This window comes from Scophthalmus maximus, chromosome 1, assembly GCF_022379125.1.
Source record: "Scophthalmus maximus strain ysfricsl-2021 chromosome 1, ASM2237912v1, whole genome shotgun sequence".
Taxonomy (NCBI): domain Eukaryota; kingdom Metazoa; phylum Chordata; class Actinopteri; order Pleuronectiformes; family Scophthalmidae; genus Scophthalmus; species Scophthalmus maximus.
The window spans coordinates 4,174,273-4,201,558 of NC_061515.1; the positions used below are offsets into that span (position 1 = coordinate 4,174,273).

General features: G+C 42.5%; 5 protein-coding genes across 6 annotated transcripts; all 5 read right to left on the reverse strand.

Annotated features, from left to right (window-relative positions):
* Positions 1 to 293: 293 nt before the first annotated feature.
* LOC118311137 lies at positions 294 to 6,925 on the reverse strand. Its single transcript, XM_047333670.1, has 6 exons — positions 6,691 to 6,925; positions 6,532 to 6,609; positions 6,313 to 6,399; positions 1,489 to 1,602; positions 1,312 to 1,386; positions 294 to 479 (listed from the first exon to the last, which is right to left on the reverse strand). Exons 1-6 carry the CDS (start codon positions 6,772 to 6,774, stop codon positions 396 to 398), a joined length of 522 nt encoding a protein of 173 aa, XP_047189626.1. The 5' UTR covers positions 6,775 to 6,925; the 3' UTR covers positions 294 to 395.
* Positions 2,164 to 27,286, reverse strand: LOC124850007 (hepcidin-like). 2 transcript variants are annotated; one of them, XM_047331832.1, is made up of 4 exons: positions 27,097 to 27,286; positions 26,932 to 27,009; positions 26,681 to 26,799; positions 2,164 to 2,407 (listed from the first exon to the last, which is right to left on the reverse strand). In XM_047331832.1, the coding sequence occupies exons 1-3, from the start codon at positions 27,178 to 27,180 to the stop codon at positions 26,707 to 26,709; spliced, it is 255 nt and encodes an 84-aa protein (XP_047187788.1). In that variant the 5' UTR covers positions 27,181 to 27,286; the 3' UTR covers positions 2,164 to 2,407; positions 26,681 to 26,706. The 2 variants fall into 2 exon arrangements, with proteins under 2 accessions (XP_047187788.1, XP_047187786.1); XM_047331830.1 differs by lacking the exon at positions 2,164 to 2,407 and having other exon boundaries at positions 26,437 to 26,799.
* LOC124850005 (hepcidin-like) lies at positions 11,371 to 12,053 on the reverse strand. Its single transcript, XM_047331824.1, has 3 exons — positions 11,865 to 12,053; positions 11,706 to 11,783; positions 11,371 to 11,573 (listed from the first exon to the last, which is right to left on the reverse strand). Exons 1-3 carry the CDS (start codon positions 11,946 to 11,948, stop codon positions 11,481 to 11,483), a joined length of 255 nt encoding a protein of 84 aa, XP_047187780.1. The 5' UTR covers positions 11,949 to 12,053; the 3' UTR covers positions 11,371 to 11,480.
* LOC124850008 (hepcidin-like) lies at positions 16,485 to 17,333 on the reverse strand. Its single transcript, XM_047331833.1, has 3 exons — positions 17,145 to 17,333; positions 16,980 to 17,057; positions 16,485 to 16,847 (listed from the first exon to the last, which is right to left on the reverse strand). Exons 1-3 carry the CDS (start codon positions 17,226 to 17,228, stop codon positions 16,755 to 16,757), a joined length of 255 nt encoding a protein of 84 aa, XP_047187789.1. The 5' UTR covers positions 17,229 to 17,333; the 3' UTR covers positions 16,485 to 16,754.
* On the reverse strand, positions 21,677 to 22,525 carry LOC118311127 (hepcidin). The gene is made up of 3 exons (XM_035634698.2): positions 22,337 to 22,525; positions 22,172 to 22,249; positions 21,677 to 22,039 (listed from the first exon to the last, which is right to left on the reverse strand). The coding sequence occupies exons 1-3, from the start codon at positions 22,418 to 22,420 to the stop codon at positions 21,947 to 21,949; spliced, it is 255 nt and encodes an 84-aa protein (XP_035490591.2). The 5' UTR covers positions 22,421 to 22,525; the 3' UTR covers positions 21,677 to 21,946.

Here is a 27,286-nt window from a genome sequence, read left to right on the forward strand (position 1 = left end):
TTACATTTTTATGTTTTCTATTCTGATATTCTATATATAAATATATATATATATATATATATATATATATATATATATATATATATATATGAGTTGATTGTTGTATTTTTTATATCTTTTTAGATTACTTGTTAACTCCTTTTGGCTGAAAACAAACGTATTTGAGTTAATTAAAAAATAAATTGTAGCTGACCTTTACTGTAGTTTATTGTGATCATGCAGTTTTAGCACAACATTTTGATGATACAGTCACATTTACTAAAACATGAGAAAATCCAGAAACACCATCACAATTTTCGTGAGTAATTCCTTTTTTTTTATTTAAAGTGGTAAAACTTCTTCAAGACTACAACCACAATAAATGGACATTTCATGGCTGCTGGAGCAGGAATCCCTCAGAATCTGCAGCACACGCCACAGCCACCACCACTGCAGCAAAAGCTACAGTCAGCGCCGCGCTTCTGTCTCTTATTCGGCATCTGTGTTGACAGACAAGAGACATGAGAAGTATTATACCTCCAACATAAAAAAAAACATGTTTGTTCTCTGTTCCTGTGTGAACACGGCATCAGGGCACGTTTTCATGAAAAACACATTTAGACGTTAATCTGATTCATCTCATTATAACTGAATTGACGGGGGCGTAGTTGTCAGCGCTGTCGCCTCACAGCAAGAAGGTTCTGGGTTCGAATCCCGGTTCAAACCAACCGGGGCCTTTCTGTGTGGAGTTTGCATGTTCTCCCACGTGTGTGCGTGGGTTCTCTCTGGGTTCTCCGTCTTCCTCCCACAGTCCAGAGACATGCAGAATGGGGTGAGGTAGATTGGAGACTCTAAATTGACCGTAGGAGTGAATGGTTGTCCGTCTCTGTATGTGGCCCTGTGATAGGCTGGCGACCTGTCCAGGGTGAACCCCGCCTCTCGCCCAGTGTCAGCTGGGATTGGCTCCCGCCCCCCACAGAAAACATTCACACCTGTGTTCTGATTTTGAAGTCACAAAAAAAGGGCTAGGGGGTATCATATGTACCGCGGCGAATTGGGTTTCAAAAGTACGCACTCGTTCACAGCCACCTCGGAATCGTACCTATTGTAAGATCGCATGGAACTGGATTCCATCTCTCCACAGCAAAAGACCTAAAACTGGAAGTCTCCGCTTATCACCGTGAGCCACGCCCACTTCACGTGCCGGTGTCGGTCACATATTGTTACATTATGTCATCACCCAGGTAACATTCTGATCTGGGTCATCTTCTCTCCGCAGGTCGGAGGGAGCTTCAGGGCCCTTTGCTATTAAAACAAAACACATCCACTTACGTCAGAGTCGACTGGCGCCACTTCAAATTCAAATTGATCGTTGTGATCGCTCAGTGGTGCCTCCAGCTCTCGGACCTGTTGATGAATTTTTTTGGTGAGATTGAGGAACAAAATGTCTTCGCATTCGGACCAAACTCTCGCCGTCAACAAACGCATGGTGCGGGTGAATGTTCTTACGTCAGTGATTGGCACAGCGGAGCTCTCCTGAATGCAGATGAGGGCGAGCACGACGGCCAGCGCAACTGCAACAACGCAAGTCTTCATTTTTTCGCTCGTGGTCGGTGACTCTTGTCAGCGTATTTTTCTCCAGGCGTTCCCCTGTCTGGTGGGTTGAATGTGCAAATGTGCCCGTATTTATATTCACTTGGTCCGTCATTGCCTCATCTTTGGCAGAACCTGTTTGTCACCACTGAAATACTGGAAATCCCTCACTGCACTTTCACCTTGTCGTGTTGACAAAATCATCTCAGACGTCCTTGAAATCGAAATTGCACGTTGCCCATTTGTGGCCGTTTTTTTGGACTTCCTCCTTGACTTCCCTGAGTTTACTAAACTTTAATTAAATGTCCTGTCTTTTGTCCATAGATGGCGTTCTTTTGCACACTGGGAAGCTCCTAAACCTCTCGGCAGACTGATCTGATATCTTTCCTGAAAACCTCGAGAAAATCAAATTCTTTCCCGGGGGCTCGAAGAAGAAGTTTTATATCACTTGGCGGCCGTTCCTCTCATATACTGACAAAGTATCTGCAGTCTCCATGTGTTCAGAGATGTGCTTTCCCATCGCTCTGTATCCACTTCTGTAGTGGTGTCCCACGGCTCCATCAATCTATTCTAGAAAGTAGGACCAGTGGGTGGGAGATTAGGCTGAAAACATGTATTTGAGTTAGTTCAAAAAAAATGTAGGTGACCTTTACTGTAAGTTATTGTGATCATGCACAGTTTTAGCACAATATTTTGATGATACAGTCACATTTACTACAGCACGAGAGAAAAAATCCAGAAACGCCGTCAATATTTTTTGTAAGTAATTTCTTCTTTTATTATTATTCAAAGTGGTAAAACTTCTTCGAGACAATAACCTGAACTAAACGGACATTTCATGGCTGATCAATAAGGTACCTAAGGTACCGACACATGAAAAATGTCTATTTTTTGTCTGTTATATAGCTTCACTGAAAATGCATTATGGATGTTATTATACCTGAATACTATGATACTAATGCTAAAATGTTATAAAATACCTAAACTGCCAATGAATTTTAAACAGTGGTGCTCATTTCAATGTTTATTCCTTATCGCTTAACCATGCCCAAATTAGAAGAACTATCACTCTATTAAAAAAAAAAATCCAATACTTAAGGTTATAAATTTACATCTACATCAATAACAGTGGACACAAAATAGCATCAATTAAAATCAACACTGGGGGATTTTACCACCGATTTATATATATATATATATATATTTCTTTGTTATATTGTCAGTTCTCGTCCTTACTATGTAAAGTTTCCTTGAGATAATGTATGTTGTGATTTGGCGTTATGTGCAAACGAAATTAAATTGAAGCAGGAGCAACGTAACGGTCTCATTCTAATTTTGTTGAAATGCAGAATTCTGTTCATCCTCGGCCAGTTTGAATTCAGAAGTTCCACAGGTATATGAAGGGCCAAAGCTCCCGTCTGAGTGTGCAATACATTTGGGTATTTTCTACTCTTGCCACATGGCCGATAGCGCAGCGTCTGCCTCGGGGAATGGGCTCGCATCTTTCCCAGTGTGATGCAGTGGTGGGAAATTTCCAAAATAGATTTGAACGCACTCAAACAGTATCAAATCAATCATGAACTCGATCTCTAGTTGTAATGCGCCATTATACTTCGAATACTGTTGGTTGCTCAACATTAAAGCAGCTTTGTGTACCATATAATACTGAACATGTTCAACATACAGAGTGAAAAAGGCAGTAGGTTCTGTAAAGGCCGACCTTATTAATAAATATACAGCCAACAAGCTTTTTTTCTCTACAGTTTTGCCATTGATAAGTAATTGTAAATGAGACTTTAGACAAAAGGGACGTAAGAAATACGCTATGAATACAGTGACCAACTGTGTGCCGTCATAAAATCAAGGGTCACCAGACAAACCTTGTGCAATGCTAGAAATCCCTCCCTCGCACTTTCACCTCGTCCTGTTTACCGTTACCTCCACTGACCCGATTGCCTCACATGACCACGACGGAATCCAACAAACAACACGAGCGGCTCCGTGTACGCTGGCGTCCGCCCAATGACTTCTGTGGCAGGGAAACAACACGATGACTTCCAAATGATTCTGAATCACCTCTGACGATCCGTCGGATATTTGGGATGAACCTGACAATCTGTCGGAGCAGACGTCCAAGCTGTGCGCTATCTGACCTGCCTCCACGTCCCCCGATCAAACCAGCGGGGGACGTTGACCTCAGCTAAAAGCTAAATTAGCAAAATACTCTCCCGGTACTAGCGGGGCCCGTGATAGATGCACTTCCACCCCCTCTCGTCCAGCTCACACGTTTTGGTCGCGCTCGAGACTAAAGGGATTCTGGAAAGACTTTTACAAAATCACCTCAGACGTCCTTGAAATCGAAATTGCCGTTTCCTTTTGGAGTTCCTCCTCGACTTCCCTTGAGTTTACTGAACTGAAATGAAATGTGCTGTCCTTTGTCCATAGATTGCATTCTGCTGTACACTGGGAAGCTCCTAAACCTCTTAGCAGACTGATCTGATGTCTTTCCCGAAAACCTCGAGAAAATCAAATTCTCTCTCGGGGCCTCGAAGAAGAAGAAGTTTTATACCACTTGGCCGCCGTTCCCCTCATATTTTGACAAAGTATCTGCAGTCTCCGTGTGTTTAGAGATGTGCTTTCCCATCGCTCTGTATCCAATTGTTCTTCTGTAGTGGTGTCATGGAGTTGCTCAAGGAACGGCTCCATCAATCTATTCTAGAAAGTAAGACCAGCGGCTGGGTGATTATTTTATAAATATATATGTATTTTTTCTTTTCCTTTACTTTTAGATTCTTATTCCGCTCTTTGATTTTTAATTGCCACTGACATTATTATTTAATTTGTTCTATTTTGCCTGTTTGTACGTTCACGTGTTTGTTGCTTTGTGTAGAAAAATGCAAAACTGGGCACCATGGTACTTTCAGATGATGTGTAAACAGGACGCGGTCCTCCAGTAAAAGAGTTGATATAAAATTACGGTCCTTGTTTTTTCCAGCACAAGACTTTTATGTAGACATTTGGGGAAACCATAAGAGAGTGTAAAAGAGGATTAAGACACTGGAAGTGGAGCAGCAGATCAAGGTGACATGTAGCGTTCACACACAAGGACTTATGGAGCTCAATGTCAATGCTGTGATGAAATGTCAATTGGGCATATTCACCATTAAAACAACATTTTGACACCGTGGTTAGAATGTCAGTTTATTGTCACATCCACGAGCAAACGTGAACTACAGCATGACCACATCCACTGAACATCCTCGAGATATTCACAACCACTGAGTACAATTGGAATTTGTCAAATTTGCCGTGAGACAAAAATGCATTAGTGGCTGTTGGCGGAATAACCAAACTCTGAAGATCATCGAAATCCTCAGAAAATGACGCCGCCACAGCGCCACAGATCAGGAAGGCGGGGCATCGGTGGTGCCGCAATCACTGCATGGGGCCACTTAGCGCCTGGGCTCGATCGTTAACTTCATCTGTGTGAAACACATAAGCGACATGAGAAAGTGTTCATCCGCGACACCATCACTCACCGTTTCATCTTCTCTCCGCAGGTCGGAGGGAGCTTCAGGGCCCTTTGCTATTGAAACAAAACACATCCACTTACGTCAGAGTCGACTTGCGCCACTTCAAATTCAAATTGATCGTTGTGATCGCTCAGTCGTGCCTCCAGCTCTGGGACCTGTTGATGAATGTTTTTTGGGACATTGAGGAACAAAATGTCTTCGCATTCGGACCAAACTCTCGCCGTCAACAAACGCATGGTGCGGGTGAATGTTCTTACGTCAGTGATTGGCACAGCGGAGCTCTCCTGAATGCAGATGAGGGCGAGCACGACGGCCAGCGCAACTGCAACAACGCACGTCTTCATTTTTTCGCTCGTGGTCGGTGACTCTTGTCAGCGTATTTTTCTCCAGGCGTTCCCCTGTCTGGTGGGTTGAATGTGCAAATGTGCCGTATTTATATTCACTTGGTCCGTCATTGCCTCATCTTTGGCAGAACCTGTTCGTCACCACTGAAATACTGGGAATCCCTCACTGCACTTTCACCTTGTCGTGTTGACAAAATCAGCTCAGACGTCCTTGAAATCGAAATTGCACGTTGCCCATTTGTGGCCGTTTTTTTGGACTTCCTCCTTGACTTCCCTGAGTTTACTAAACTTTAATTAAATGTCCTGTCTTTTGTCCATAGATGGCGTTCTTTTGCACACTGGGAAGCTCCTAAACCTCTCGGCAGACTGATCTGATATCTTTCCTGAAAACCTCGAGAAAATCAAATTCTTTCCTGGGGGCTCGAAGAAGAAGTTTTATACCACTTGGCGGCCGTTCCTCTCATATACTGACAAAGTATCTGCAGTCTCCATGTGTTCAGAGATGTGCTTTCCCATCGCTCTGTATCCACTTCTGTAGTGGTGTCACACGGCTCCATCAATCTATTCTAGAAAGTAGGACCAGTGGGTGGGAGATTAGGCTGAAAACATGTATTTGAGTTAGTTCAAAAAAAATGTAGGTGACCTTTACTGTAAGTTATTGTGATCATGCACAGTTTTAGCACAATATTTTGATGATACAGTCACATTTACTACAGCACGAGAGAAAAAATCCAGAAACGCCATCAATATTTTTTGTAAGTAATTTCTTCTTTTATTATTATTCAAAGTGGTAAAACTTCTTCGAGACAATAACCTGAACTAAACGGACATTTCATGGCTGTTGGAGCAGGAATTCCTCAGAAATCGCAGCACATGCCGCAGCCATTCATGTTGCAGCAGTTGCAGCAAAACTTGCACTTCATGCCGCGCTTCTGTCTGTTACTCGGCATCTGCATTGAAAGACAAGAGACATGAGAAGTATAATACCTCCGACATAAAAAAAACATGTTTGTTCTCTTTGTTCTCTCGACGCAAATCTGATTCATCATCATAATTGACTTAAGCCAGGTAACTGAACCCACCATCCACGAGTCCACCGGTGTCTCCTGAGGATCAGCAGCTGGATCCTCATTGCTCGCCGCCTCCTCCGGCTGTTGTGCCTGTTTATGAAATAATCAAATCTCAGAATTTTGGCGAGACATTCATGTTCAACAGGCAAATGAAATAAGTCAGGTTCTCACCCCGTGGAATGTGGCAGCGCTCTCCTGAATCCAAATGAAGGCGAGCACGACGGCCACTGCGACTGCAAGGGTGAGAGTCTTCATCTTTGCAGAGTTTGACTGAGTTAGGTCTTTTGGGATTCTTTGACTCTGTTGGTGACTCCTGTCAGCTCCTTCGACTTCTCCTGTCCGATGGTTTCATGTGGAAAGCGTGCTGGTATTTATACTAACTCTGGACTGTTTCCTCATCACAGACGACACTGTCTCTTTCGGGAACAGTCCCACTTCCCAGCATCCCTTCCGTGTGTAATTCTGGGGATAGGAAGTTCCTGGTGGGTGGGAACATCTTTTTTTTTGCCCCAGTATTTGTCCTACAACCACAAAATACATTTTAAAAAATGATCTTTTCCTGGGTGACATCGCCATCATACAGCCTATAGTGCACTATTTTCCACTACTTTTTCATGTAAATTCTATATATTCATTTTCCTTATTCTCTTTATTTTTTTGCAATTTGTATATTTTTCACATTTGTTTTTTTTGTATATGTTGTATATTTTGTAAGGTGTGTTGTGCTGTAACCCTGGAATTTCCCAGCTTAGGATCAATAAGGTACCTAAGGTACCGACACATGAAAAATGTCTATTTTTTGTCTGTTATATAGCTTCACTGAAAATGCATTATGGATGTTATTATACCTGAATACTATGATACTAATGCTAAAATGTTATAAAATACCTAAACTGCCAATGAATTTTAAACAGTGGTGCTCATTTCAATGTTTATTCCTTATCGCTTAACCATGCCCAAATTAGAAGAACTATCACTCTATTAAAAAAAAAAATCCAATACTTAAGGTTATAAATTTACATCTACATCAATAACAGTGGACACAAAATAGCATCAATTAAAATGAACACTGGGGGATTTTACCACCGATGTATATATATATATATATATATATATATATATATATATTTCTTTGTAATATTGTCAGTTCTCGTCCTTACTATGTAAAGTTTCCTTGAGATAATGTATGTTGTGATTTGGCGTTATGTGCAAATGAAATTAAATTGAAGCAGGAGCAACGTAACGGTCTCATTCTAATTTTGTTAAAATGCAGAATTCTGTTAGCTAATCAGAACAGCATTTAATCAATTCATTGATGTGCTACTTAGTGGCGGCTTAGCTAAATTAGTTGGAATTATGTAACTGAGGCGTTTATCATTTTGTTTTTGAAAATTGGGATCGTGTCATGGTCCACTAGGACACAGATGCATCTTCTAAACTAGCAGAGACAGAGCAAAACAAGTGTATTCCAACACGTCAAACCATTATTTTCTTAACTGCCATTCAAAATCCGACATGACATTTCCTCCACACACGTCAGTACTCACTAACACGAATGGCACTGGGAGTTTTGTTTTTGCTAGACGAAAAGTTTCCGCTCACATATCTGAAAATGTGCATGATTTCTTGGTGGACTTTATTGTTTGTGATTCATTCAATTCGTTTCCTTGTGTCTCTGTTTTATGTAAATGACTTGTTTATCCTCGGCCAGTTTGAATTCAGAAGTTCCACAGGTATATGAAGGGCCAAAGCTCCCGTCTGAGTGTGCAATACATTTGGGTATTTTCTACTCTTGCCACATGGCCGATAGCGCAGCGTCTGCCTCGGGGAATGGGCTCGCATCTTTCCCAGTGTGATGCAGTGGTGGGAAATTTCCAAAATAGATTTGAACGCACTCAAACAGTATCAAATCAATCATGAACTCGATCTTTAGTTGTAATGCGCCATTATACTTCGAATGCTGTTGGTTGCTCAACATTAAAGCAGCTTTGTGTACCATATAATACTGAACATGTTCAACATACAGAGTGAAAAAGGCAGTAGGTTCTGTAAAGGCCGACCTTATTAATAAATATACAGCCAACAAGCTTTTTTTCTCTACAGTTTTGCCATTGATAAGTAATTGTAAATGAGACTTTAGACAAAAGGGACGTAAGAAATACGCTATGAATACAGTGACCAACTGTGTGCCGTCATAAAATCAAGGGTCACCAGACAAACCTTGTGCAATGCTAGAAATCCCTCCCTCGCACTTTCACCTCGTCCTGTTTACCGTTACCTCCACTGACCCGATTGCCTCACATGACCACGACGGAATCCAACAAACAACACGAGCGGCTCCGTGTACGCTGGCGTCCGCCCAATGACTTCTGTGGCAGGGAAACAACACGATGACTTCCAAATGATTCTGAATCACCTCTGACGATCCGTCGGATATTTGGGATGAACCTGACAATCTGTCGGAGCAGACGTCCAAGCTGTGCGCTATCTGACCTGCCTCCACGTCCCCCGATCAAACCAGCGGGGGACGTTGTCCTCAGCTAAAAGCTAAATTAGCAAAATACTCTCCCGGTACTAGCGGGGCCCGTGATAGATGCACTTCCACCCCCTCTCGTCCAGCTCACACGTTTTGGTCGCGCTCGAGACTAAAGGGATTCTGGAAAGACTTTTACAAAATCACCTCAGACGTCCTTGAAATCGAAATTGCCGTTTCCTTTTGGAGTTCCTCCTCGACTTCCCTTGAGTTTACTGAACTGAAATGAAATGTGCTGTCCTTTGTCCATAGATTGCATTCTGCTGTACACTGGGAAGCTCCTAAACCTCTCGGCAGACTGATCTGATGTCTTTCCCGAAAACCTCGAGAAAATCAAATTCTCTCTCGGGGCCTCGAAGAAGAAGAAGTTTTATACCACTTGGCCGCCGTTCCCCTCATATTTTGACAAAGTATCTGCAGTCTCCGTGTGTTTAGAGATGTGCTTTCCCATCGCTCTGTATCCAATTGTTCTTCTGTAGTGGTGTCATGGAGTTGCTCAAGGAACGGCTCCATCAATCTATTCTAGAAAGTAAGACCAGCGGCTGGGTGATTATTTTATAAATATATATGTATTTTTTCTTTTCCTTTACTTTTAGATTCTTATTCCGCTTTTTGATTTTTAATTGCCACTGACATTATTATTTAATTTGTTTTATTTTGCCTGTTTGTACGTTCACATGTTTGTTGCTTTGTGTAGAAAAATGCAAAACTGGGCACCATGGTACTTTCAGATGATGTGTAAACAGGACACGGTCCTCCAGTAAAAGAGTTGATATAAAATTACGGTCCTTGTTTTTTCCAGCACAAGACTTTTATTTGGGGAAACCATAAGAGAGTGTAAAAGAGGATTAAGACACTGGAAGTGGAGCAGCAGATCAAGGTGACATGTAGCATTCACACACAAGGACTTATGGAGCTCAATGTCAATGCTGTGATGAAATGTCAATTGGGCATATTCACCATTAAAACAACATTTTGACACCGTGGTTAGAATGTCAGTTTATTGTCACATCCACGAGCAAACGTGAACTACAGCATGACCACATCCACTGAACATCCTCGAGATATTCACAACCACTGAGTACAATTGGAATTTGTCAAATTTGCCGTGAGACAAAAATGCATTAGTGGCTGTTGGCGGAATAACCAAACTCTGAAGATCATCGAAATCCTCAGAAAATGACGCCGCCACAGCGCCACAGATCAGGAAGGCGGGGCATCGGTGGTGCCGCAATCACTGCATGGGGCCACTTAGCGCCTGGGCTCGATCGTTAACTTCATCTGTGTGAAACACATAAGCGACATGAGAAAGTGTTCATCCGCGACACCATCACTCACCGTTTCATCTTCTCTCCGCAGGTCGGAGGGAGCTTCAGGGCCCTTTGCTATTGAAACAAAACACATCCACTTACGTCAGAGTCGACTGGCGCCACTTCAAATTCAAATTGATCGTTGTGATCGCTCAGTCGTGCCTCCAGCTCTGGGACCTGCTGATGAATTTTTTTGGGACATTGAGGAACAAAATGTCTTCGCATTCGGACCAAACTCTCGCCGTCAACAAACGCATGGTGCGGGTGAATGTTCTTACGTCAGTGATTGGCACAGCGGAGCTCTCCTGAATGCAGATGAGGGCGAGCACGACGGCCAGCGCAACTGCAACAACGCACGTCTTCATTTTTTCGCTCGTGGTCGGTGACTCTTGTCAGCGTATTTTTCTCCAGGCGTTCCCCTGTCTGGTGGGTTGAATGTGCAAATGTGCCCGTATTTATATTCACTTGGTCCGTCATTGCCTCATCTTTGGCAGAACCTGTTCGTCACCACTGAAATACTGGGAATCCCTCACTGCACTTTCACCTTGTCGTGTTGACAAAATCAGCTCAGACGTCCATAGATGGCGTTCTTTTGCACACTGGGAAGCTCCTAAACCTCTCGGCAGACTGATCTGATATCTTTCCTGAAAACCTCGAGAAAATCAAATTCTTTCCCGGGGGCTCGAAGAAGAAGTTTTATATCACTTGGCGGCCGTTCCTCTCATATACTGACAAAGTATCTGCAGTCTCCATGTGTTCAGAGATGTGCTTTCCCATCGCTCTGTATCCACTTCTGTAGTGGTGTCCCACGGCTCCATCAATCTATTCTAGAAAGTAGGACCAGTGGGTGGGAGATTAGGCTGAAAACATGTATTTGAGTTAGTTCAAAAAAAATGTAGGTGACCTTTACTGTAAGTTATTGTGATCATGCACAGTTTTAGCACAATATTTTGATGATACAGTCACATTTACTACAGCACGAGAGAAAAAATCCAGAAACGCCATCAATATTTTTTGTAAGTAATTTCTTCTTTTATTATTATTCAAAGTGGTAAAACTTCTTCGAGACAATAACCTGAACTAAACGGACATTTCATGGCTGTTGGAGCAGGAATTCCTCAGAAATCGCAGCACATGCCGCAGCCATTCATGTTGCAGCAGTTGCAGCAAAACTTGCACTTCATGCCGCGCTTCTGTCTGTTACTCGGCATCTGCATTGAAAGACAAGAGACATGAGAAGTATAATACCTCCGACATAAAAAAAACATGTTTGTTCTCTTTGTTCTCTCGACGCAAATCTGATTCATCATCATAATTGACTTAAGCCAGGTAACTGAACCCACCATCCACGAGTCCACCGGTGTCTCCTGAGGATCAGCAGCTGGATCCTCATTGCTCGCCGCCTCCTCCGGCTGTTGTGCCTGTTTATGAAATAATCAAATCTCAGAATTTTGGCGAGACATTCATGTTCAACAGGCAAATGAAATAAGTCAGGTTCTCACCCCGTGGAATGTGGCAGCGCTCTCCTGAATCCAAATGAAGGCGAGCACGACGGCCACTGCGACTGCAAGGGTGAGAGTCTTCATCTTTGCAGAGTTTGACTGAGTTAGGTCTTTTGGGATTCTTTGACTCTGTTGGTGACTCCTGTCAGCTCCTTCGACTTCTCCTGTCCGATGGTTTCATGTGGAAAGCGTGCTGGTATTTATACTAACTCTGGACTGTTTCCTCATCACAGACGACACTGTCTCTTTCGGGAACAGTCCCACTTCCCAGCATCCCTTCCGTGTGTAATTCTGGGGATAGGAAGTTCCTGGTGGGTGGGAACATCTTTTTTTTTGCCCCAGTATTTGTCCTACAACCACAAAATACATTTTAAAAAATGATCTTTTCCTGGGTGACATCGCCATCATACAGCCTATAGTGCACTATTTTCCACTACTTTTTCATGTAAATTCTATATATTCATTTTCCTTATTCTCTTTATTTTTTTGCAATTTGTATATTTTTCACATTTGTTTTTTTTGTATATGTTGTATATTTTGTAAGGTGTGTTGTGCTGTAACCCTGGAATTTCCCAGCTTAGGATCAATAAGGTACCTAAGGTACCGACACATGAAAAATGTCTATTTTTTGTCTGTTATATAGCTTCACTGAAAATGCATTATGGATGTTATTATACCTGAATACTATGATACTAATGCTAAAATGTTATAAAATACCTAAACTGCCAATGAATTTTAAACAGTGGTGCTCATTTCAATGTTTATTCCTTATCGCTTAACCATGCCCAAATTAGAAGAACTATCACTCTATTAAAAAAAAAAATCCAATACTTAAGGTTATAAATTTACATCTACATCAATAACAGTGGACACAAAATAGCATCAATTAAAATGAACACTGGGGGATTTTACCACCGATGTATATATATATATATATATATATATATATATTTCTTTGTAATATTGTCAGTTCTCGTCCTTACTATGTAAAGTTTCCTTGAGATAATGTATGTTGTGATTTGGCGTTATGTGCAAATGAAATTAAATTGAAGCAGGAGCAACGTAACGGTCTCATTCTAATTTTGTTAAAATGCAGAATTCTGTTAGCTAATCAGAACAGCATTTAATCAATTCATTGATGTGCTACTTAGTGGCGGCTTAGCTAAATTAGTTGGAATTATGTAACTGAGGCGTTTATCATTTTGTTTTTGAAAATTGGGATCGTGTCATGGTCCACTAGGACACAGATGCATCTTCTAAACTAGCAGAGACAGAGCAAAACAAGTGTATTCCAACACGTCAAACCATTATTTTCTTAACTGCCATTCAAAATCCGACATGACATTTCCTCCACACACGTCAGTACTCACTAACACGAATGGCACTGGGAGTTTTGTTTTTGCTAGACGAAAAGTTTCCGCTCACATATCTGAAAATGTGCATGATTTCTTGGTGGACTTTATTGTTTGTGATTCATTCAATTCGTTTCCTTGTGTCTCTGTTTTATGTAAATGACTTGTTTATCCTCGGCCAGTTTGAATTCAGAAGTTCCACAGGTATATGAAGGGCCAAAGCTCCCGTCTGAGTGTGCAATACATTTGGGTATTTTCTACTCTTGCCACATGGCCGATAGCGCAGCGTCTGCCTCGGGGAATGGGCTCGCATCTTTCCCAGTGTGATGCAGTGGTGGGAAATTTCCAAAATAGATTTGAACGCACTCAAACAGTATCAAATCAATCATGAACTCGATCTTTAGTTGTAATGCGCCATTATACTTCGAATGCTGTTGGTTGCTCAACATTAAAGCAGCTTTGTGTACCATATAATACTGAACATGTTCAACATACAGAGTGAAAAAGGCAGTAGGTTCTGTAAAGGCCGACCTTATTAATAAATATACAGCCAACAAGCTTTTTTTCTCTACAGTTTTGCCATTGATAAGTAATTGTAAATGAGACTTTAGACAAAAGGGACGTAAGAAATACGCTATGAATACAGTGACCAACTGTGTGCCGTCATAAAATCAAGGGTCACCAGACAAACCTTGTGCAATGCTAGAAATCCCTCCCTCGCACTTTCACCTCGTCCTGTTTACCGTTACCTCCACTGACCCGATTGCCTCACATGACCACGACGGAATCCAACAAACAACACGAGCGGCTCCGTGTACGCTGGCGTCCGCCCAATGACTTCTGTGGCAGGGAAACAACACGATGACTTCCAAATGATTCTGAATCACCTCTGACGATCCGTCGGATATTTGGGATGAACCTGACAATCTGTCGGAGCAGACGTCCAAGCTGTGCGCTATCTGACCTGCCTCCACGTCCCCCGATCAAACCAGCGGGGGACGTTGTCCTCAGCTAAAAGCTAAATTAGCAAAATACTCTCCCGGTACTAGCGGGGCCCGTGATAGATGCACTTCCACCCCCTCTCGTCCAGCTCACACGTTTTGGTCGCGCTCGAGACTAAAGGGATTCTGGAAAGACTTTTACAAAATCACCTCAGACGTCCTTGAAATCGAAATTGCCGTTTCCTTTTGGAGTTCCTCCTCGACTTCCCTTGAGTTTACTGAACTGAAATGAAATGTGCTGTCCTTTGTCCATAGATTGCATTCTGCTGTACACTGGGAAGCTCCTAAACCTCTCGGCAGACTGATCTGATGTCTTTCCCGAAAACCTCGAGAAAATCAAATTCTCTCTCGGGGCCTCGAAGAAGAAGAAGTTTTATACCACTTGGCCGCCGTTCCCCTCATATTTTGACAAAGTATCTGCAGTCTCCGTGTGTTTAGAGATGTGCTTTCCCATCGCTCTGTATCCAATTGTTCTTCTGTAGTGGTGTCATGGAGTTGCTCAAGGAACGGCTCCATCAATCTATTCTAGAAAGTAAGACCAGCGGCTGGGTGATTATTTTATAAATATATATGTATTTTTTCTTTTCCTTTACTTTTAGATTCTTATTCCGCTTTTTGATTTTTAATTGCCACTGACATTATTATTTAATTTGTTTTATTTTGCCTGTTTGTACGTTCACATGTTTGTTGCTTTGTGTAGAAAAATGCAAAACTGGGCACCATGGTACTTTCAGATGATGTGTAAACAGGACACGGTCCTCCAGTAAAAGAGTTGATATAAAATTACGGTCCTTGTTTTTTCCAGCACAAGACTTTTATTTGGGGAAACCATAAGAGAGTGTAAAAGAGGATTAAGACACTGGAAGTGGAGCAGCAGATCAAGGTGACATGTAGCATTCACACACAAGGACTTATGGAGCTCAATGTCAATGCTGTGATGAAATGTCAATTGGGCATATTCACCATTAAAACAACATTTTGACACCGTGGTTAGAATGTCAGTTTATTGTCACATCCACGAGCAAACGTGAACTACAGCATGACCACATCCACTGAACATCCTCGAGATATTCACAACCACTGAGTACAATTGGAATTTGTCAAATTTGCCGTGAGACAAAAATGCATTAGTGGCTGTTGGCGGAATAACCAAACTCTGAAGATCATCGAAATCCTCAGAAAATGACGCCGCCACAGCGCCACAGATCAGGAAGGCGGGGCATCGGTGGTGCCGCAATCACTGCATGGGGCCACTTAGCGCCTGGGCTCGATCGTTAACTTCATCTGTGTGAAACACATAAGCGACATGAGAAAGTGTTCATCCGCGACACCATCACTCACCGTTTCATCTTCTCTCCGCAGGTCGGAGGGAGCTTCAGGGCCCTTTGCTATTGAAACAAAACACATCCACTTACGTCAGAGTCGACTGGCGCCACTTCAAATTCAAATTGATCGTTGTGATCGCTCAGTCGTGCCTCCAGCTCTGGGACCTGCTGATGAATTTTTTTTGGGACATTGAGGAACAAAATGTCTTCGCATTCGGACCAAACTCTCGCCGTCAACAAACGCATGGTGCGGGTGAATGTTCTTACGTCAGTGATTGGCACAGCGGAGCTCTCCTGAATGCAGATGAGGGCGAGCACGACGGCCAGCGCAACTGCAACACCGCAAGTCTTCATTTTTTCGCTCGTGGTCGGTGACTCTTGTCAGCGTATTTTTCTCCAGGCGTTCCCCTGTCTGGTGGGTTGAATGTGCAAATGTGCCCGTATTTATATTCACTTGGTCCGTCATTGCCTCATCTTTGGCAGAACCTGTTCGTCACCACTGAAATACTGGAAATCCCTCACTGCACTTTCACCTTGTCGTGTTGACAAAATCAGCTCAGACGTCCTTGAAATCGAAATTGCACGTTGCCCATTTGTGGCCGTTTTTTTGGACTTCCTCCTTGACTTCCCTGAGTTTACTAAACTTTAATTAAATGTGCTGTCTTTTGTCCATAGATGGCGTTCTTTTGCACACTGGGAAGCTCCTAAACCTCTCGGCAGACTGATCTGATATCTTTCCTGAAAACCTCGAGAAAATCAAATTCTTTCCCGGGGGCTCGAAGAAGAAGTTTTATATCACTTGGCGGCCGTTCCTCTCATATACTGACAAAGTATCTGCAGTCTCCATGTGTTCAGAGATGTGCTTTCCCATCGCTCTGTATCCACTTCTGTAGTGGTGTCACACGGCTCCATCAATCTATTCTAGAAAGTAGGACCAGTGGGTGGGAGATTAGGCTGAAAACATGTATTTGAGTTAGTTCAAAAAAAATGTAGGTGACCTTTACTGTAAGTTATTGTGATCATGCACAGTTTTAGCACAATATTTTGATGATACAGTCACATTTACTACAGCACGAGAGAAAAAATCCAGAAACGCCATCAATATTTTTTGTGAGTAATTTCTTCTTTTATTATTATTCAAAGTGGTAAAACTTCTTCGAGACAATAACCTGAACTAAACGGACATTTCATGGCTGTTGGAGCAGGAATTCCTCAGAAATCGCAGCACATGCCGCAGCCATTCATGTTGCAGCAGTTGCAGCAAAACTTGCACTTCATGCCGCGCTTCTGTCTGTTACTCGGCATCTGCATTGAAAGACAAGAGACATGAGAAGTATTATACCTCCGACATAAAAAAAACATGTTTGTTCTCTTTGTTCTCTCGACGCAAATCTGATTCATCATCATAATTGACTTAAGCCAGGTAACTGAACCCACCATCCACGAGTCCACCGGTGTCTCCTGAGGATCAGCAGCTGGATCCTCATTGCTCACCGCCTCCTCCGGCTGTTGTGCCTGTTTATGAAATAATCAAATCTCAGAATTTTGGCGAGACATTCATGTTCAACAGGCAAATGAAATAAGTCAAAGTCAGGTTCTCACCCCGTGGAATGTGGCAGCGCTCTCCTGCATCCAAATGAAGGCGAGCACGACGGCCACTGCGACTGCAAGGGTGAGAGTCTTCATCTTTGCAGAGTTTGACTGAGTTAGGTCTTTTGGGATTCTTTGACTCTGTTGGTGACTCCTGTCAGCTCCTTCGACTTCTCCTATCCGATGGTTTCATGTGGAAAGCGTGCTGGTATTTATACTAACTCTGGACTGTTTCCTCATCACAGACGACACTGTCTCTTTCGGGAACAGTCCCACTTCCCAGCATCCCTTCCGTGTGTAATTCTGGGGATAGGAAGTTCCTGGTGGGTGGGAACATCTTTTTTTTTGCCCCAGTATTTGTCCTACAACCACAAAATACATTTTAAAAAATGATCTTTTCCTGGGTGACATCGCCATCATACAGCCTATAGTGCACTATTTTCCACTACTTTTTCATGTAAATTCTATATATTCATTTTCCTTATTCTCTATATTTTTTTTGCAATTTGTATATTTTTCACATTTGTTTTTTTTGTATATGTTGTATATTTTGTAAGGTGTGTTGTGCTGTAACCCTGGAATTTCCCAGCTTAGGATCAATAAGGTACCTAAGGTACCGACACATGAAAAATGTCTATTTTTTGTCTGTTATATAGCTTCACTGAAAATGCATTATGGATGTTATTATACCTGAATACTATGATACTAATGCTAAAATGTTATAAAATACCTAAACTGCCAATGAATTTTAAACAGTGGTGCTCATTTCAATGTTTATTCCTTATCGCTTAACCATGCCCAAATTAGAAGAACTATCACTCTATTAAAAAAAAAAATCCAATACTTAAGGTTATAAATTTACATCTACATCAATAACAGTGGACACAAAATAGCATCAATTAAAATGAACACTGGGGGATTTTACCACCGATGTATATATATATATATATATATATATATATATATATATATTTCTTTGTAATATTGTCAGTTCTCGTCCTTACTATGTAAAGTTTCCTTGAGATAATGTATGTTGTGATTTGGCGTTATGTGCAAATGAAATTAAATTGAAGCAGGAGCAACGTAACGGTCTCATTCTAATTTTGTTAAAATGCAGAATTCTGTTAGCTAATCAGAACAGCATTTAATCAATTCATTGATGTGCTACTTAGTGGCGGCTTAGCTAAATTAGTTGGAATTATGTAACTGAGGCGTTTATCATTTTGTTTTTGAAAATTGGGATCGTGTCATGGTCCACTAGGACACAGATGCATCTTCTAAACTAGCAGAGACAGAGCAAAACAAGTGTATTCCAACACGTCAAACCATTATTTTCTTAACTGCCATTCAAAATCCGACATGACATTTCCTCCACACACGTCAGTACTCACTAACACGAATGGCACTGGGAGTTTTGTTTTTGCTAGACGAAAAGTTTCCGCTCACATATCTGAAAATGTGCATGATTTCTTGGTGGACTTTATTGTTTGTGATTCATTCAATTCGTTTCCTTGTGTCTCTGTTTTATGTAAATGACTTGTTTATCCTCGGCCAGTTTGAATTCAGAAGTTCCACAGGTATATGAAGGGCCAAAGCTCCCGTCTGAGTGTGCAATACATTTGGGTATTTTCTACTCTTGCCACATGGCCGATAGCGCAGCGTCTGCCTCGGGGAATGGGCTCGCATCTTTCCCAGTGTGATGCAGTGGTGGGAAATTTCCAAAATAGATTTGAACGCACTCAAACAGTATCAAATCAATCATGAACTCGATCTTTAGTTGTAATGCGCCATTATACTTCGAATGCTGTTGGTTGCTCAACATTAAAGCAGCTTTGTGTACCATATAATACTGAACATGTTCAACATACAGAGTGAAAAAGGCAGTAGGTTCTGTAAAGGCCGACCTTATTAATAAATATACAGCCAACAAGCTTTTTTTCTCTACAGTTTTGCCATTGATAAGTAATTGTAAATGAGACTTTAGACAAAAGGGACGTAAGAAATACGCTATGAATACAGTGACCAACTGTGTGCCGTCATAAAATCAAGGGTCACCAGACAAACCTTGTGCAATGCTAGAAATCCCTCCCTCGCACTTTCACCTCGTCCTGTTTACCGTTACCTCCACTGACCCGATTGCCTCACATGACCACGACGGAATCCAACAAACAACACGAGCGGCTCCGTGTACGCTGGCGTCCGCCCAATGACTTCTGTGGCAGGGAAACAACACGATGACTTCCAAATGATTCTGAATCACCTCTGACGATCCGTCGGATATTTGGGATGAACCTGACAATCTGTCGGAGCAGACGTCCAAGCTGTGCGCTATCTGACCTGCCTCCACGTCCCCCGATCAAACCAGCGGGGGACGTTGTCCTCAGCTAAAAGCTAAATTAGCAAAATACTCTCCCGGTACTAGCGGGGCCCGTGATAGATGCACTTCCACCCCCTCTCGTCCAGCTCACACGTTTTGGTCGCGCTCGAGACTAAAGGGATTCTGGAAAGACTTTTACAAAATCACCTCAGACGTCCTTGAAATCGAAATTGCCGTTTCCTTTTGGAGTTCCTCCTCGACTTCCCTTGAGTTTACTGAACTGAAATGAAATGTGCTGTCCTTTGTCCATAGATTGCATTCTGCTGCACACTGGGAAGCTCCTAAACCTCTTGGCAGACTGATCTGATGTCTTTCCCGAAAACCTCGAGAAAATCAAATTCTCTCTCGGGGCCTCGAAGAAGAAGAAGTTTTATACCACTTGGCCGCCGTTCCCCTCATATTTTGACAAAGTATCTGCAGTCTCCGTGTGTTTAGAGATGTGCTTTCCCATCGCTCTGTATCCAATTGTTCTTCTGTAGTGGTGTCATGGAGTTGCTCAAGGAACGGCTCCATCAATCTATTCTAGAAAGTAAGACCAGCGGCTGGGTGATTATTTTATAAATATATATGTATTTTTTCTTTTCCTTTACTTTTAGATTCTTATTCCGCTTTTTGATTTTTAATTGCCACTGACATTATTATTTAATTTGTTCTATTTTGCCTGTTTGTACGTTCACGTGTTTGTTGCTTTGTGTAGAAAAATGCAAAACTGGGCACCATGGTACTTTCAGATGATGTGTAAACAGGACGCGGTCCTCCAGTAAAAGAGTTGATATAAAATTACGGTCCTTGTTTTTTCCAGCACAAGACTTTTATGTAGACATTTGGGGAAACCATAAGAGAGTGTAAAAGAGGATTAAGACACTGGAAGTGGAGCAGCAGATCAAGGTGACATGTAGCGTTCACACACAAGGACTTATGGAGCTCAATGTCAATGCTGTGATGAAATGTCAATTGGGCATATTCACCATTAAAACAACATTTTGACACCGTGGTTAGAATGTCAGTTTATTGTCACATCCACGAGCAAACGTGAACTACAGCATGACCACATCCACTGAACATCCTCGAGATATTCACAACCACTGAGTACAATTGGAATTTGTCAAATTTGCCGTGAGACAAAAATGCATTAGTGGCTGTTGGCGGAATAACCAAAATCTGAAGATCATCGAAATCCTCAGAAAATGACGCCGCCACAGCGCCACAGATCAGGAAGGCGGGGCATCGGTGGTGCCGCAATCACTGCATGGGGCCACTTAGCGCCTGGGCTCGATCGTTAACTTCATCTGTGTGAAACACATAAGCGACATGAGAAAGTGTTCATCCGCGACACCATCACTCACCGTTTCATCTTCTCTCCGCAGGTCGGAGGGAGCTTCAGGGCCCTTTGCTATTGAAACAAAACACATCCACTTACGTCAGAGTCGACTGGCGCCACTTCAAATTCAAATTGATCGTTGTGATCGCTCAGTCGTGCCTCCAGCTCTGGGACCTGCTGATGAATTTTTTTTGGGACATTGAGGAACAAAATGTCTTCGCATTCGGACCAAACTCTCGCCGTCAACAAACGCATGGTGCGGGTGAATGTTCTTACGTCAGTGATTGGCACAGCGGAGCTCTCCTGAATGCAGATGAGGGCGAGCACGACGGCCAGCGCAACGGCAACACCGCAAGTCTTCATTTTTTCGCTCGTGGTCGGTGACTCTTGTCAGCGTATTTTTCTCCAGGCGTTCCCCTGTCTGGTGGGTTGAATGTGCAAATGTGCCCGTATTTATATTCACTTGGTCCGTCATTGCCTCATCTTTGGCAGAACCTGTTCGTCACCACTGAAATACTGGGAATCCCTCACTGCACTTTCACCTTGTCGTGTTGACAAAATCATCTCAGACGTCCATAGATGGCGTTCTTTTGCACACTGGGAAGCTCCTAAACCTCTCGGCAGACTGATCTGATATCTTTCCTGAAAACCTCGAGAAAATCAAATTCTTTCCCGGGGGCTCGAAGAAGAAGTTTTATACCACTTGGCGGCCGTTCCTCTCATATACTGACAAAGTATCTGCAGTCTCCATGTGTTCAGAGATGTGCTTTCCCATCGCTCTGTATCCACTTCTGTAGTGGTGTCCCACGGCTCCATCAATCTATTCTAGAAAGTAGGACCAGTGGGTGGGAGATTAGGCTGAAAACATGTATTTGAGTTAGTTCAAAAAAAATGTAGGTGACCTTTACTGTAAGTTATTGTGATCATGCACAGTTTTAGCACAATATTTTGATGATACAGTCACATTTACTACAGCACGAGAGAAAAAATCCAGAAACGCCATCAATATTTTTTGTGAGTAATTTCTTCTTTTATTATTATTCAAAGTGGTAAAACTTCTTCGAGACAATAACCTGAACTAAACGGACATTTCATGGCTGTTGGAGCAGGAATTCCTCAGAAATCGCAGCACATGCCGCAGCCATTCATGTTGCAGCAGTTGCAGCAAAACTTGCACTTCATGCCGCGCTTCTGTCTGTTACTCGGCATCTGCATTGAAAGACAAGAGACATGAGAAGTATTATACCTCCGACATAAAAAAAACATGTTTGTTCTCTTTGTTCTCTCGACGCAAATCTGATTCATCATCATAATTGACTTAAGCCAGGTAACTGAACCCACCATCCACGAGTCCACCGGTGTCTCCTGAGGATCAGCAGCTGGATCCTCATTGCTCACCGCCTCCTCCGGCTGTTGTGCCTGTTTATGAAATAATCAAATCTCAGAATTTTGGCGAGACATTCATGTTCAACAGGCAAATGAAATAAGTCAAAGTCAGGTTCTCACCCCGTGGAATGTGGCAGCGCTCTCCTGCATCCAAATGAAGGCGAGCACGACGGCCACTGCGACTGCAAGGGTGAGAGTCTTCATCTTTGCAGAGTTTGACTGAGTTAGGTCTTTTGGGATTCTTTGACTCTGTTGGTGACTCCTGTCAGCTCCTTCGACTTCTCCTATCCGATGGTTTCATGTGGAAAGCGTGCTGGTATTTATACTAACTCTGGACTGTTTCCTCATCACAGACGACACTGTCTCTTTCGGGAACAGTCCCACTTCCCAGCATCCCTTCCGTGTGTAATTCTGGGGATAGGAAGTTCCTGGTGGGTGGGAACATCTTTTTTTTTGCCCCAGTATTTGTCCTACAACCACAAAATACATTTTAAAAAATGATCTTTTCCTGGGTGACATCGCCATCATACAGCCTATAGTGCACTATTTTCCACTACTTTTTCATGTAAATTCTATATATTCATTTTCCTTATTCTCTATATTTTTTTTGCAATTTGTATATTTTTCACATTTGTTTTTTTTGTATATGTTGTATATTTTGTAAGGTGTGTTGTGCTGTAACCCTGGAATTTCCCAGCTTAGGATCAATAAGGTACCTAAGGTACCGACACATGAAAAATGTCTATTTTTTGTCTGTTATATAGCTTCACTGAAAATGCATTATGGATGTTATTATACCTGAATACTATGATACTAATGCTAAAATGTTATAAAATACCTAAACTGCCAATGAATTTTAAACAGTGGTGCTCATTTCAATGTTTATTCCTTATCGCTTAACCATGCCCAAATTAGAAGAACTATCACTCTATTAAAAAAAAAAATCCAATACTTAAGGTTATAAATTTACATCTACATCAATAACAGTGGACACAAAATAGCATCAATTAAAATCAACACTGGGGGATTTTACCACCGATTTATATATATATATATATATATATTTCTTTGTTATATTGTCAGTTCTCGTCCTTACTATGTAAAGTTTCCTTGAGATAATGTATGTTGTGATTTGGCGTTATGTGCAAACGAAATTAAATTGAAGCAGGAGCAACGTAACGGTCTCATTCTAATTTTGTTGAAATGCAGAATTCTGTTCATCCTCGGCCAGTTTGAATTCAGAAGTTCCACAGGTATATGAAGGGCCAAAGCTCCCGTCTGAGTGTGCAATACATTTGGGTATTTTCTACTCTTGCCACATGGCCGATAGCGCAGCGTCTGCCTCGGGGAATGGGCTCGCATCTTTCCCAGTGTGATGCAGTGGTGGGAAATTCCCAAAATAGATTTGAACGCACTCAAACAGTATCAAATCAATCATGAACTCGATCTTTAGTTGTAATGCGCCATTATACTTCGAATGCTGTTGGTTGCTCAACATTAAAGCAGCTTTGTGTACCATATAATACTGAACATGTTCAACATACAGAGTGAAAAAGGCAGTAGGTTCTGTAAAGGCCGACCTTATTAATAAATATACAGCCAACAAGCTTTTTTTCTCTACAGTTTTGCCATTGATAAGTAATTGTAAATGAGACTTTAGACAAAAGGGACGTAAGAAATACGCTATGAATACAGTGACCAACTGTGTGCCGTCATAAAATCAAGGGTCACCAGACAAACCTTGTGCAATGCTAGAAATCCCTCCCTCGCACTTTCACCTCGTCCTGTTTACCGTTACCTCCACTGACCCGATTGCCTCACATGACCACGACGGAATCCAACAAACAACACGAGCGGCTCCGTGTACGCTGGCGTCCGCCCAATGACTTCTGTGGCAGGGAAACAACACGATGACTTCCAAATGATTCTGAATCACCTCTGACGATCCGTCGGATATTTGGGATGAACCTGACAATCTGTCGGAGCAGACGTCCAAGCTGTGCGCTATCTGACCTGCCTCCACGTCCCCCGATCAAACCAGCGGGGGACGTTGTCCTCAGCTAAAAGCTAAATTAGCAAAATACTCTCCCGGTACTAGCGGGGCCCCGTGATAGATGCACTTCCACCCCCTCTCGTCCAGCTCACACGTTTTGGTCGCGCTCGAGACTAAAGGGATTCTGGAAAGACTTTTACAAAATCACCTCAGACGTCCTTGAAATTGAAATTGCTGTTTCCTTTTGGAGTTCCTCCTCGACTTCCCTTGAGTTTACTGAACTGAAATGAAATGTGCTGTCCTTTGTCCATAGATTGCATTCTGCTGTACACTGGGAAGCTCCTAAACCTCTTAGCAGACTGATCTGATGTCTTTCCCGAAAACCTCGAGAAAATCAAATTCTCTCTCGGGGCCTCGAAGAAGAAGAAGTTTTATACCACTTGGCCGCCGTTCCCCTCATATTTTGACAAAGTATCTGCAGTCTCCGTGTGTTTAGAGATGTGCTTTCCCATCACTCTGTATCCAATTGTTCTTCTGTAGTGGTGTCATGGAGTTGCTCAAGGAACGGCTCCATCAATCTATTCTAGAAAGTAAGACCAGCGGCTGGGTGATTATTTTATAAATATATATGTATTTTTTCTTTTCCTTTACTTTTAGATTCTTATTCCGCTTTTTGATTTTTAATTGCCACTGACATTATTATTTAATTTGTTTTATTTTGCCTGTTTGTACGTTCACATGTTTGTTGCTTTGTGTAGAAAAATGCAAAACTGGGCACCATGGTACTTTCAGATGATGTGTAAACAGGACACGGTCCTCCAGTAAAAGAGTTGATATAAAATTACGGTCCTTGTTTTTTCCAGCACAAGACTTTTATGTAGACATTTGGGGAAACCATAAGAGAGTGTAAAAGAGGATTAAGACACTGGAAGTGGAGCAGCAGATCAAGGTGACATGTAGCATTCACACACAAGGACTTATGGAGCTCAATGTCAATGCTGTGATGAAATGTCAATTGGGCATATTCACCATTAAAACAACACTTTGACACCGTGGTTAGAATGTCAGTTTATTGTCACATCCACGAGCAAACGTGAACTACAGCATGACCACATCCACTGAACATCCTCGAGATATTCACAACCACTGAGTACAATTGGAATTTGTCAAATTTGCCGTGAGACAAAAATGCATTAGTGGCTGTTGGCGGAATAACCAAAATCTGAAGATCATCGAAATCCTCAGAAAATGACGCCGCCACAGCGCCACAGATCAGGAAGGCGGGGCATCGGTGGTGCCGCAATCACTGCATGGGGCCACTTAGCGCCTGGGCTCGATCGTTAACTTCATCTGTGTGAAACACATAAGCGACATGAGAAAGTGTTCATCCGCGACACCATCACTCACCGTTTCATCTTCTCTCCGCAGGTCGGAGGGAGCTTCAGGGCCCTTTGCTATTGAAACAAAACACATCCACTTACGTCAGAGTCGACTTGCGCCACTTCAAATTCAAATTGATCGTTGTGATCGCTCAGCCGTGCCTCCAGATGTCGGACCTGCTGATGAATTTTTTTGGGACATTGAGGAACAAAATGTCTTCGCATTCGGACCAAACTCTCGCCGTCAACAAACGCATGGTGCGGGTGAATGTTCTTACGTCAGTGATTGGCACAGCGGAGCTCTCCTGAATGCAGATGAGGGCGAGCACGACGGCCAGCGCAACGGCAACACCGCAAGTCTTCATTTTTTCGCTCGTGGTCGGTGACTCTTGTCAGCGTATTTTTCTCCAGGCGTTCCCCTGTCTGGTGGGTTGAATGTGCAAATGTGCCCGTATTTATATTCACTTGGTCCGTCATTGCCTCATCTTTGGCAGAACCTGTTCGTCACCACTGAAATACTGGGAATCCCTCACTGCACTTTCACCTTGTCGTGTTGACAAAATCAGCTCAGACGTCCATAGATGGCGTTCTTTTGCACACTGGGAAGCTCCTAAACCTCTCGGCAGACTGATCTGATATCTTTCCTGAAAACCTCGAGAAAATCAAATTCTTTCCTGGGGGCTCGAAGAAGAAGTTTTATACCACTTGGCGGCCGTTCCTCTCATATACTGACAAAGTATCTGCAGTCTCCATGTGTTCAGAGATGTGCTTTCCCATCGCTCTGTATCCACTTCTGTAGTGGTGTCCCACGGCTCCATCAATCTATTCTAGAAAGTAGGACCAGTGGGTGGGAGATTAGGCTGAAAACATGTATTTGAGTTAGTTCAAAAAAAATGTAGGTGACCTTTACTGTAAGTTATTGTGATCATGCACAGTTTTAGCACAATATTTTGATGATACAGTCACATTTACTACAGCACGAGAGAAAAAATCCAGAAACGCCATCAATATTTTTTGTGAGTAATTTCTTCTTTTATTATTATTCAAAGTGGTAAAACTTCTTCGAGACAATAACCTGAACTAAACGGACATTTCATGGCTGTTGGAGCAGGAATTCCTCAGAAATCGCAGCACATGCCGCAGCCATTCATGTTGCAGCAGTTGCAGCAAAACTTGCACTTCATGCCGCGCTTCTGTCTGTTACTCGGCATCTGCATTGAAAGACAAGAGACATGAGAAGTATTATACCTCCGACATAAAAAAAACATGTTTGTTCTCTTTGTTCTCTCGACGCAAATCTGATTCATCATCATAATTGACTTAAGCCAGGTAACTGAACCCACCATCCACGAGTCCACCGGTGTCTCCTGAGGATCAGCAGCTGGATCCTCATTGCTCACCGCCTCCTCCGGCTGTTGTGCCTGTTTATGAAATAATCAAATCTCAGAATTTTGGCGAGACATTCATGTTCAACAGGCAAATGAAATAAGTCAAAGTCAGGTTCTCACCCCGTGGAATGTGGCAGCGCTCTCCTGCATCCAAATGAAGGCGAGCACGACGGCCACTGCGACTGCAAGGGTGAGAGTCTTCATCTTTGCAGAGTTTGACTGAGTTAGGTCTTTTGGGATTCTTTGACTCTGTTGGTGACTCCTGTCAGCTCCTTCGACTTCTCCTATCCGATGGTTTCATGTGGAAAGC